Source organism: Eulemur rufifrons, chromosome 21 (assembly GCF_041146395.1).
Source record: "Eulemur rufifrons isolate Redbay chromosome 21, OSU_ERuf_1, whole genome shotgun sequence".
Lineage (NCBI taxonomy): Eukaryota > Metazoa > Chordata > Mammalia > Primates > Lemuridae > Eulemur > Eulemur rufifrons.
The window spans coordinates 19833860-19847057 of record NC_091003.1 but is presented as its reverse complement, the minus strand read 5'-3'; the positions used below and the strand labels follow the sequence as shown (position 1 = coordinate 19847057).

General features: G+C 49.4%; 1 protein-coding gene across 1 annotated transcript; it reads left to right on the top strand.

The window, feature by feature from the left end:
- Positions 1–2655: 2655 nt before the first annotated feature.
- On the top strand, positions 2656–8985 carry CRYBA4 (crystallin beta A4). The gene is made up of 6 exons (XM_069497331.1): positions 2656–2676; positions 3281–3331; positions 3978–4096; positions 5779–5920; positions 7312–7454; positions 8662–8985. The coding sequence occupies exons 1-6, from the start codon at positions 2656–2658 to the stop codon at positions 8807–8809; spliced, it is 624 nt and encodes a 207-aa protein (XP_069353432.1). The 3' UTR covers positions 8810–8985.
- Positions 8986–13198: the final 4213 nt, after the last annotated feature.

Genomic DNA, 13198 nt, shown 5'->3' with positions numbered 1-13198 from the left:
ACTCACTGATTCTAGGTAGGGCTAGGGATGAGGGCAAAGGTCTGTTTTGCTCAGGTGGGTTGAACAGTCAAGACCTGGATCATGTTCTTCTGTCCACACTGGGCCCCATCCTTTCCTGACCTGCCTGTACTGCCCCCCTAGTCCCCTTCTCTGACCCCAGGGACAGAGCTGGTGGCCAGAATCTGCCTGCCTGCCTTGGAGCCTTCCGCTCTTGGAAGCCCCAAATGCCACCATGCTGTGTTCCCCACTGGCCCTGGCACCTGGCGGAGTGCCCGGCACACAGTAGGCCCTCAACCAATATTTGGGGACTCAGTGGCCATTCTAGTGGATCGTAACAGAAGGGCACAGGGGAGAGAGGTAAACCAGGGTGGGTAGGGAAGTGGGCGGCAGATGGGGAGAAGTGGAGAGCGACAGAAAGAGAGGATGGACACAGAGACACAGGGGGCAGAGGGGAGGCGGGAGGCGAGGGAGAGAGCCGGAGAGACAGCGGCCAAGGCAGGGAACAGGGACTCAGAACAACAGAACAGACGCCAGAGATTATAGGGTCCAGTCCCCTCATTTTGCAAATGGAGAAACTGAGGCGCAGGTGGAACAAATGACTTCAACAAGGTCACAGGCTGTGAGCCCACGGTAGAGCTGGAGTCAGAGGGACCCAGGGGAACTGCTCAGCCAGGTCACCTGCAGTTGGATTCCCCAACCCCAGGCAGGGTGTGTGTGTGCTGGGCGGGGTCGGCTCTTCTTCGGGGGTCCAGACTCCCCACGGAGCCCAGCCCTGCTTTGAGATCGCCCTGGCCTGGGGCCAGCTCTGCCTCTGCCCTCCACACCCTCCCCGCCCCCGCACCCCCCACTTCCCAGCCGCCCCTCCGCCTTTCATCCCGGGCCAAGGCCCGGAGCAGCAACCGCAGGATGGAGCAGCCACAGAAACTGGGGCCAAGACCCCTGCAGTGGGGGCCACCCACAGTCTGGGCTTCAAGGCCAGGCCATCTGGGGCAGTTCCGTGCCCCCCTCGGCAATGGGCCATCTGCCAGGGGGTGGGGACAGAGATGGGAGCTGGCCCACCATGCTGGGTGGCTCCACTGTGAGCATTTCCCTGCCCATAATCCTCACTAGGAGGGTGGCGTTTCTGAAGTTGGCCCCACCTACAGACGAGGAGACTGAAGCGACTCCTTGCAACTCCCCCAGCCTGTTTTCTCCTCTGCAAGATGGAATGGGGACTCTCATCTTTTAAACTCCTCACCCCAAGCTCTCGAAATCTATGCACTCCTGCTTTCCGATGCATAATTAGTGAATAGCCATCGTTTTAACTATTAGCAATGATGATGATGAAGATGATGGAGATCTATGACTTTTTTTAATCTTCCAGGAGCTGTTCTAAGTCCTGTTCATGAGCAATTCTCATCTGTCCTCATAATACCCCCCTCTCTTAGGAATAAACCCAACCTTCCTTGTTATGCCCATTTTATACGCAAGGAAACTGAGGCTCAGAGAGATTAAGTAACATGCTCAAGGTTACCCAGCCAGCACAGGTGGGATACAAACCCAGCCTGTCTGGCTAGAGAGGCTGCATTCCTAACCTTTAATTTTCATGGCAACCCTTCCTCAGTGTGATGCATTTGATAGAGCTGTATTTAACCCTCCCAGGAGGGAACTGATTTTGCCATTTTACGAGTCAGGAGCGAGACTTAGATATTGTCCAGGTCACCCAGATGGGAAGAGGCAGGGCTGGATTTCTCCTTAGGTGATCTGGTTCCCAGCTGTGCTCTTTTCTATGTTGCAAAAGGCCCTTTTATGCCAATCCGGAGGGCAGGACGCAGGGACCCGATGCACACAGGGAATTCTACAAGCCCCGGCTATTCGGCAGGTGTGCTACAGTTTGCAACACATGTTTGTACCCAACAGCTCCTTCATTCTGCTCACAGAACCATCTGGACTCATCTTTGGCCTCTGTGGACCCTGCAAGGCCTAATCCAGCCCCCCTCTTCTGCCTTGTCCCCGTTTGGGTCCCCTGAGCTCCAGCTCAGTTGTGCTACCTGCCCTTTCTCATGCATGTGCCCCATGGTCCTACCTCTGCATTTTGGCTTAGAATGCCCCTTCTTCCATTTCCGTCTGTACAAACCCTCTCCACCCTTCAGAGTCTCGTTCAAGTGCCACCTCCAACATGCAGCCTACCCTGATTGCTCCAGCTGGAAGAAGAAGGGGGATGAGAGGAAGAAAGGAATATGCATGTGTTTAATGTTTACTCTGTGCCAGGTATGTTACATAACCTCACAGCCACCCAGGGATGGCGTTTGTTTCTGTCCCATGTTATACACAAAAACGGAGGGAAAATGACTTGCCCAAGGTCACACAGGCAGAAAGGATGCTTTTGGACTCCTCATCGAGTGCTCATTCTTTTGCTCGAGTCAGGAGCCCTGTGGAGCTGATTAAGGCAGACCTGCCACCTCTTGCCTTCTTCGTGGCTGATCCCCGGGGGAGGCAATCTGACCCGTTCCCTCCCAGCTAAAGCCAGAGCTGCTGACTACTCTCCGTTGGCGCTCCAGCCAGGGCTGGCTTTTGTTTCTGCGGCTCGCTTGCTGAGTCGGGGCTTTGCCTCCCAGGGGCCCCTCTCCCTTCCCTGCCTATAAGAGCCTGACCTCGGCTGGTCTCGGGTCCGACATGTTCTCTGGGCCCATCCTGGTAAGTCTCAGGTTTGGAGAAAGGGGGAGGGTGGATCAGAGCTCTGAGTGAGCATGTTGGGGGCGGCGGGGAGCTCAGGTCCCCAATCCTGGGGATGTCACTGTGTCATCTTGAATGCCAACCTCATCCTAACCAAGGACAGGCCCCAACTGTCAAGACCAGAGCCTGCTGCCCCCATTTTAAAAACAAAATTACTCCTATAGTCTTGCTGCCTGAATTTCTACCATCAGAGCTACCTCTTTGGGGTGGGTGCTGTCTTCGGAAGGGGTCTCGTAAGCTGGCCATTTTGGCACTTTCTAGAGTGATGCATCCATGCTCTGGCAGCCACAGAAATTTTCCTGTGGCAGGCAGACAAAACAATACAGAGCAGGGGCTCAGAGGCAATGGGCCTCGGAACAGGTAAGTCTGAGACAGGGACAGGACAGAAGATGGCGTTGGTCGCGGATGGAAAGGATAGGAGAGGGATAGGTCAAAGCCACGCTTTGCCCCTAGCTAGTCACACTGGGGCCCCATCTGGGTCCCGACCTGGCCCAAACCAGCCTTCAGCATCAAGGAGAAGAGCAGAGGGTCAGGTGGAAGATAATCATGTTCTTCTCCTCCGTAGGAAGGGGCCAGCATGACACTGCAATGCACCAAGTCAGCGGGACACTGGAAGGTAGGAAGAGGCCTGGGGACGGGGTGTCCAGGGAGTTGTGGGGGGGGGCGCTGGTTAAACCCAAGTCCGGAGAACCCCTATCTTCACCTCCATTGATTTCCAGGAGGAGCGGGTTATGCCCATTTCGTAGAGGACGCAGCCAAGGCTCGCAGTGGGGAAGAGACTTGTCCAAGGTCACACACAGGGAGCTCGAATTTGAACTTGGGGCTCCTGGTCTCCAAATTTGAGCTGTTAACACTCTCTGGCAGAGTTGCACACGGTCCTTGGGCAAGATTTCTTTGACCATCTCTGTATTCTAAAAAAAAAAAAGCTTTTGAATCTGTCATCATGTCATCAGCCTTTAACAACCCAGAGGACCCAGGTTAAAGTCCAGGTTTAGTGATTGTCTTGAGACATCGAAAAGTCTGGCTCACATTCCCACATGGCAACAATTGGTGGCACTGAGCAGAGACCACCATTTGCCTGGGGCCTGTGCTGTCCGGTGTCCCCCAGCCCTCACCTCCCGTGCCTGCCTGGCCCCTAGAGGCAGCTGAGTCTGCAATCCCTGCTTACTGGCCCCGCTCCACTCTGAGTTTGAGGTGAGCCCCCAAGCCCTCCCCCCCAGCAGGACTCTGATGTAGATTTCCATCTTTTCTTTCTGGCACAGATGGTGGTGTGGGACGAGGAGGGCTTCCAGGGCCGGCGGCACGAGTTCACAGCCGAGTGCCCCAGCGTGCTGGAGCTCAGCTTTGAGACTGTGCGATCTTTGAAAGTGCTGAGTGGAGCGTGAGTCCAGGGGGATACTGAGTCGGGCTGGGGGGTGAACAGGAAGGACTCTAGAGAGAGATGCTGGAATTTTTAGATGTTCTAGGCCCTATCTTCCCAGGCTCTTACTGTACCCATGTACCCTCCTGAAGAGCTAAGGAGTGTGCAGGACTGCCATGTAAGGTTACACAGGTTGTGCACTGCCCAACTGTAGGGGCATCATCCACATAGACCCTGCTCACTGGATGAGGCAGCTCTGTGGGGCTAGACCCTTAGAATCCAGGGTTGGGTTTCAAATGTCCCTCATAGGATAAATTGAAGTCAATATCACTCACCAACAAAAGAAGGTCATTGTAAAAATAAATATAGTAAAAAAAAGCTATTAATTTTTAGCTAAATATTATTGCTTCTCTGAGACTCTAAGCATGAAGCCTGATCTCTTTTTGTTAAAGAAGAGAGATTAGTAAGATGTAGGGAGGTATGAAGGACACACTAATGACACACTGAAGGTTTCTAGACCAGCGCCATTCGGTAGAACTTTCTGCAATGACAGAAATGTTCCACATCTGTGAGGTCCATTTCAGAGCTGGCCAGGTGTGACCACTGAGGATTTGAAAAGTGGCAAACATGCCTAAAGAACTGAATTTTTTATTTTACTTGATCTTAATTTATTTAAGTTTAAATATAATTAGCTACATGTGGCCAGTGGCTGCCATATTGGATAGAAGTTTCTAGAAGGTTGGAAAGTAAATTGAAAGGAGAACATGTTCTCTCTATGTGATTCAGAGTCACTTAATATTCTGCCTGTGAGTGCCACCTGAGGTCATCTTGGGCGATTTTTACACATTAAAAAAGAGTGTGGTAAACATTCTTTTAGCTTCTGATTTGTACAGGTGGGGAACGGGGCTCCGATGGGATTGGTGGCCTGTCTAGGGACTGTCCAGCAGGCTGGCAGATGTGGCCAGTAAGCAGACACTGAGTCTGGATAGATTCAGACAGGTCATTACCTATATAGACAGCAAACACAAGGTCCACACGGCGTCAGCCTGCTGTGTCCCTTGCTTCACGGGACAACATGAAAACCAAAGGGGCTCAGGTAACAGGCAGCAGGAGTGGCGGGCACCCCGTAGGTGAGGAGTCACTTGCATGTTTCAGCTATAGCCTGCTGCTGTCCCCTACGCGGTGGCGAGGTGGGAAGCCCCCTATCTCGTGGGAACAAGAGGCAGATGAGAAACTGCCCGGTGGGAGCCTCCCTCCAGAGGGGGAGGTAAATGAGAAGATGGCCCGTTTACCCGTGTCCCGGCAGGATCACGAGGAATCCCACCGAGGCTCAGGTCAGCCTGTGGTCGAGCCTCGCCTGCGAGGCCTACGTGCACACGTAGGTGCAAGGTAGTGAGGGCACCTGCGTGGAGCAGTTTCCCTGGGTCTAGAACAGGCTCCCTCAGCCTCAGCACTATTGGTGTTCTGAGCTGGATCATGCTTTGTGGCGGGGCTTGTCCTGTGCATTGTACGACATTTAGCAGCATCCCTGGTCTCTGCCCACTAGGTACCAATTGCAGCCCTCCCCCAGTCGTGAAAACCAAAAATGTCTCCAGGCATTGCCAGTGTCCCCTGGGGGCACGGTCGCACTGGAATGATAATCACTGGTCTTGAACTCAGTGAGGGAGCTCTGACCTCCCACGCGCTCTGCCCTCTGCCCGCAGGTGGGTGGGCTTTGAGCACGCCGGCTTCCAAGGTCAGCAGTACGTGCTGGAGAGGGGCGAGTACCCAAGCTGGGACGCCTGGAGCGGCAACACGGCTTACCCCTCCGAGAGGCTCACCTCCTTCCGGCCCGTGGCCTGCGCTGTGAGTCCTACCACCGCCACGTCCCGGGGAGGCCTAAGCCCCTCCAGTGGGCACTTGGGAATCAGATGTCCCAGAATTCGTGGGCTTTTCAGTTTCTCTCCTCTCTCAGCCTGGGTTTCTTCATCTTGAAATGGGGCCATAGCACCTACGTCGTGGGAAGGGGAATGTATATAGCATCTGGCCAGAGCCTGCTGTAAACTCTCCACCCACAGCAACTTTGCTTGTGCTATGAGCCCCTGCGAGAGACCTTTGTGCCACTCTTTTTGTGACTCGGGGACCCTTGGAGAAACTGGGTACAGGGCCAGGTGGGAAGGAAGGGTTCCATTCCTAGCTCCCAATTCATTATCAGTGCTCCTGATTTTATATTTTACTATTGTTCGTGGAATATGGGTGGAGGTGGACATTATCATCCCCATCTTACAGATGATAAAACTGAGGCTCAGAAAGGTGTGTTTTATTTTTTTTATTTTAAAGCAACTTTTATTAATTTAAAATTATGTAAGTCACCATCTTTATCATCTAAAATTCAGAAAGAAGAACCTGATATGGCAGAATAAGAAAATAAAAGTCACTCATCATCACATCTCTGACCCAGAAACCCACTGCTATCAGTGCTGGAGATTTTCTCTGGTCTCGTCTGCTAGTCACAGATTACGTCCCTTATCTGAAATGCTTGGGACCAGAAGTGTTTTGGATTTCAAATTTTTTTTTTGGATTTTGCAATATTTTCAGTACTTACCAGTTAAGCATTCTTAATCCAAAAATTCAAAATCTGGAATGCTCCAATTGATCAATTTCCTTTGAGTGTCATATCAGTGCTCAAAAGATTTTAGATTTTGGAGCATTTTGGATTTTGGATTTTTGGATTAGGGATGCTCCACCTGTATATCTGGGTCTATATCCGTATCTAGATCTACATTCACACCTACATCTCTATCTTTATTACCTCTATATATCTACACACATGTAATTTTTTTATAAAAATGGAATCACATTGAACCTAAGGCTTGGGAACCGCTTTTGTCACTGAGCAAATGTATCACACTCATCATTCCAAGTGATTAAGTCTCACTTGCAACATCACTTTTCACAGCTCCCTAGTATTCCATTTTGTGAATAAATTCATTGTATCATTTGTTCCACAAATCCCCCATTGTTGGACGTTCAGGGTGATTTCTTCTTTTTTACTGTTATGATGAACATCCTTGGAGCATATTTGTTCCGTGATTATTTTCTTGTGCATTCCTCTTGTAGGTGGTATCCCTCTTGTAAGGTTTCTGGTACCTGTTGCCTTATTGCCCTTCCAAAAGATTTGCAAGGAAGGCTGATTTGGGAGACAAGGGTGGGGATATGGGGACCTGGCAGTCTGACCCTGTCCCTTGTGCCTGTAGAATCACCGCGACTCCAGGCTGACCATCTTTGAGCAAGAGAACTTCCTGGGCAAGAAAGGAGAGCTGAGTGACGACTATCCCTCCCTTCAGGCCATGGGCTGGGACGGCAATGAAGTGGGCTCCTTCCACGTCCACTCTGGGGCGTAAGTGTATCCAAGGCTCTGCCTGGCAGGGAAAAGAGAGGACGTTGGCAGGGGTAGGACTGCCTCCTGTGACAACTGTGCTGGGGGCTTTTGTGCTCTGATGCCCGCGTTCCAGAGGAGAACACTGAGGCACAGGGAGGTATCAGGCAGAATTTGTGGGATTGTAAGTGGCGGATACCCAGATCAAACTGGTTTAAGCGCAGAGGGTATTTATGGGCCCCTGTAATTAGCTTCAGGCACAGCTGGATCCAGGTGCTACAGCAGGGATCCATCTTTCTCCCCCTCTTACTCTGCCTGCCTCCGTGTGGCTATATTCTCAGACGAGCTCTTCCTTGTAAAGGCAAAGATGGCAGCTTCATCTTTACATTCCAGCTCCAGGGCAAGACAGTGGACCTTTCTCAATGATTCTATCCAAGATTCCAAGAAAGGTGCTCATTGGTCCAACTTGGATCATGTGCTCAACTTCGAACCAATCACCATGCTCACAGGAATGTGGTGCTCTGATTGGCTAGGCCCGGTCACGTGCTCATTGCTAGCGTCAGCCCCACTTTCCCACCTTGACTTAGAGGGAGAGGGGAGACAGGTGCTGTGACCAGAAGAGGGGAGGCAGGACGCGCAGACACAAGGTAACTGTCGGCTGAGGTGTGAGATCCTTATTTAGGGAGGACGTGAGAGTCACCTTCCCTTTGGCTCCTGGTGGGCAGGGGTGAAGGTGGGAGGTGGGTTCTTTTTGTTCATTTGTCTTTAGCGTCCTCAGGAACCACCAGAGAGCCACCTTGTCTTAGAGAAAGATGGACCCCTGGTGACACTGGAGTCCACTTTCTCTTTGACAGAGAGGGAAGCGGAGGCTGATGTTTTCCAAATAATTTGAAAATTATCAAATTACACGAGTGCTACAAAGGTGCCATAAGTGACAGTGGCCTGATTTGGGGAACGAGTCAGACTGCCCTAATGAAGAGATGATTCAGCTGCTGCCGGAAGGACAGAGACCACTCGGCTAGGCAGAGAAAGGCTGGAATGGTGTTCCTCGCAGAGGGAACAGCGTGATCAAAGGCCTAGTGGTAGGGGACAGAGCGTGGCACGTCCTGGGCTCTGGAGGAAGGGCAGGAAGGCTGGACGGTGTCTGTGGCATGGATCCCTTTGCCCCTGTCTTGAATGCCCTGCCGGTGCCTCTGTGGGGTAACTGCCTGCCTCTTCCCTTTTGCAGCTGGGTCTGCTCCCAGTTTCCCGGCTACCGAGGTTTTCAGTATGTGCTGGAGTGTGATCACCACTCGGGTGACTACAAGCACTTCCGGGAGTGGGGCTCTCACGCCCAGACCTTCCAGGTGCAGAGCATCCGCCGGATCCAGCAGTGAGCAGGCGCGGGGCACGGAGGAGCGCATGCGCGCTCGCCCGCGGGGGCGGAGCTCTGGAGGCTGTGACGTGCCCTCTCCCGCCGCCTCTCCTTGTAACCCGTGTGAACCCAGCATCCACGTGGGCCAGTCCCTGCACAGTCGGCACAAAAATCTCAAAGTAATAAAAAAAGAAGGTCCAGTGTTCGCCGTGCTTTTCAGTTTTATTAATCTTTCCAAAGAACCAGTGTTTAGCTTTATGAATTTTCTCTAGCATTTGTGTTTTGTTTCACTGATTTTTCCTCCTAGCCTCTAGTATTTCCTTTCTTCTATTTACTTCAGATCTACTTTGTTCTAAGTTTTCCTAGCTTTTTAAGGTTAGACTCTTGGGTCATTAATTCTGGGTCTGTCTTCTTTTCTCCTCCAATATAGGCATTTAGAGCTATACATTTCCCTCGAGGTATGGCTTTAGCTACTTTCCACAAATTTTAATTTGATATGTTTTCATTATCATTCAGTTTGATATTTTTCTAGTTTCTCTGGTGATTTTTTTCCCCTTGGGTTATTTAAAGTTTATTTAAATTCTAAATACTTGGGGATTTTCTACATATTTTATTGTTACTAATTTGAATTTTAAGTCCATTGTGGTCAGAGAACATCTTCTATAAGATTTCAGTTTCCTAAAATGAATTGAGACTTATTTTATGGCCCAGTATGGTCTATCTTTGATAGACTTAGAGGTGCACTTGAAAATTATTTATATTTTGCATATTTTGCAGTTGTTGGGTACAGTGTTCCGTAAATGTTAGTTAGGTCAAGTTGGTTGATAGTGTTGGCTTGATTTTTTTATATCCTTACTGATTTTTTAAAAATCCACTTTTGTCAATTACTGAGAAGGGGCTATTAGTTATTTGAATTTATCTGTTTCTCCTCTTAGTTGTGTCCATTTCGCTTCCTGATTTTTTTTCCTTCGGGAAATGTGATGCTCTGTTTTTAGGTGTACATATATTTATGATTGCTATGTCTTCCCGATAAATTGTTCCCAGCTTGTGGTTTTCAAAGCCATGCGTGGAGAGAGTGTGTTTCTCCTAGCAAAATTTCTCATACCCCTTTCCTCTTTCCAAATTCTCTCTCACACACCCTACCCTGGAGTCTCTCATGTAATACCCTCCATGAACAAAAGAAAGCCTAGAAAACAAAGAAAGAAACTCCCATTCCACTTGCAGCCTGAGTGGTAAGATAGTTCCCTCTCTCTCTCTCTCTCTCTCTCTCCCCTCCCCCGCCCCTCCTCTCCCCTCCTACTCTTTCCTGGTTCTTTCTTATATAGATTGTCTAAACCTCTCTCACGAGCCTTCTGCCTCTTTTTCTGGGCTCTCTTGGCCATCTTTCTCTGCCCACAAATGTCCCCTATCAGTCCCACAGAGACAGGAAGGGGTGGGGAGCTGAACAGCCTGTTGGAGAAGATAACATTATCTGCCTCAGGAAGGGAAGGGGGATGTTTAGAAACACATGCACTTCAGTAATTTTTAACCCCTTATTGGACCATCGTCCTATTTATCCAACAGCTCATTTGCCTGGGACCTCCTGGGTGCCAAGGCCCAGGGAAATACAAGGGTTGGTGAACAAGACACACAAAGTCCTTTCTTTCACTCAGTTTGACGGGGAAGACAGACAAATGCCTAACAGATTGCAAATATTCTGTGATCAGGGTTGTGGTGGGGGAAGCACAGGGGGGCTGTAGGGCTGGGACAGATGTGGGGGTGGGGATGACCCTCCTCGGTGCTTACATCTACTCAGAATTCCCCTCTGGGCTCTGTCGCTGGATATAATATCCGACGGCCTCTCGACACCTCCACCTGGATGTCCAATGCACACCTCAAATGGAACCCACCCCAAACCAAAGCTGCACTTTTCTGGTTATTCAGGCCAAACCTTTGGAATGATCCATGACTCTCCTCTTTCTCTCACATCCCACATTCTAATCCACTGGTGATCCCTACGGACTCTACTCTTAATACCTACGAGAATCCTACCACCTACCGCCATCCCCACTGCTGCCAATGCTGGTCCTAGGCAGCCTCTTCTCCCTCCTCCTCGTGGCCTCTCTGCTTCTGTCTATGTCCCTGAATGGTCTGCTCTCCACCCAGCAGCCAGCGTGGTCCTGTTATAAATGCGAGGCAGACCTTGGTGCTCTCCTGCCCAAGACCCTCCCGAACTCCCCATCCCATTCCAAGAAAAAACAAAACAAAATAAAACAAAACCACCAAACAATGTTTTTTCTGGTCCTACAAGGTTTGCCGCCATCATCTACTTCTCCCTGCATCCTCTCTGACCTCGTGTCCCTACATGGGTTGTTAATTAAAGATGCTGGTTGTGTGAATCTGTTCGGGCTGCCATAACAGCATGCCACGGCCTGGGTGGCTTAAACCACAGGAATGTATCTTCTCATAGTTCTGGAGCCTGGAAGTCCAAGTTCAATGTGCCAGCCAGGTCAGTTTCTCCGGAAGCTCTCTCCTTGTCTAGAAGATGGCAGCTTTCTCCTTGTGTCTTCACGTGGTCTCACCCCTGTGTGTGTGCACTCCTGGTGTCTCTTCCTCTGCCTATGAGGACACGCTTATTGGATTAGGGCCCCACCCTGACGCCTCATTTTAACTTAATCACCTCTTTCAAGACCTTATCTCCAAGTATGGGGGTTGGGGCATCAACATATGAATTTGGGTGGAACACAATTCCATCTAATGCTCTCCCAACTAAGCTATTTCAGCTGCAATGGGGACCTCCTGTCTGAGGTTTTTGGTTCTTGCTGTTCCCTGTTCCTAGAACACTTTTCCCTCAGAGATTTCCCACCAACACCCTCCCCCTAGAGTCAAACGTTCACAGACTGTCAGACCTGGAAGGAACCTCCTAGATCATCAAGTCTAGTGTTTCTTAGCCTTTTTGGTTTTTTTCATTATCACCTCCCTAAGGAGTCTTTTTGGACATTATTTTCCTAATTGCCATGAAATTTTAATAACACAGATATAATGTCTATATAATGGATATGCCCTGTATGTATATCTGTGCTTTATACATAAAGAGTAAGATTTTTTTTTTTTTTTTTTTTTGCTCCGGAAGACCGATTTTCACTTCTTGACTATTGTGCTAGTGCCTCTGTGGAGAATGCATAATTTTGTCTCATTCGTTTTTAACACATAGGGAAATGGGACTTGCCCAAGGCCATACAGCAAGTTGAAGGCAAAGCCAAGACTAGAACATAGATCTACCTGCTCCTTTGTTCATTCATTCATCAAACATTTATCAAATGTCTACTATGCAGCAAACACTATTACAGGCTCTGAGCATCGAATAGGGAACAAAACAGACACAATTCTTTGCCTTGAGAGATTTACATACTTGTCGGGGGAGAGAGATATTACCCCCACACTTTTATGGATCCTTAGTCAGCATTTATTAAAGACTGTTACACAGTTGTTGTTATACTGTTCCTTGAAAAAAAAGTATGTCCAATAGGTTTGGGTATTGTGGGTGTCTGTACTGCAGGACTTCTCAGAGCCTGCAATAGTTTAACATATACTATGAATCTCTAGAGGGGAAAATAGAGTAGTCAGAGTTTTCCAAACTTATTTGACCGAGTAATAATTATTACTATTGTATTTTCTTTCTTTTCTTTTCTTTTTCTTTTTCTTTTCTTTTTTTTTTTTTTGGTGGAGGATCTTGCATTATGAGTGACCTGTGGAGTGTAAGGTAGGAAATGCTGGAGTTAGGCATGGTAGCCATTCACAGCCTAGTATGAATTATTTTCCTAAAAGCCTTTAGAAAATGGACTGTGGAAGTGGTAAGTGTTGCTGTGGGGGCAGGAGTACTGTCTAGGAAGTGGTTTCATGGTCAGTCTTAGGGAATGGGCATTAGGAAGACATAGGGTGAGGACAATTTAGAGAGAGGGCCTGAAATCAATTTCTGTGGACTTTGAGATTTTGCTGAGGCTTGGGATGGGGGCTGGGCCTGGCCACCATCTTCCAGCCAGATGTGTCTTCAGTCTGAACCCTGAAACCCTGGAAGGCACTGGACGTAGGGGCTCAGCTGCACACACCACAGAGGGGCTGCCCGCTGACCTTTACAGCATAGAGTTGGCACCAGCCTCCAGGGAAGAGGCCATCACAGGCCTGGGTTTGCATCCTGACTTATCAGCGTGTAACCTCAGTCTTCTCATCGGTTCACTGGGGGAACACAACACTCAGCTCTTTGCTTGTGAAAAGTTAAATGATGTATTATACATGCCTGTGCCCAGGGCATGTGCAAGGTACTTGGCAAGCTCTCAGTAAAGGTTGGTGGAAGTTGTTAGTATCATTCTTAGTGTTGTTACTAGTATTATTCTACCTTCCTCTGTCCTTTCGCTTTCACCTCCTCCCTCAT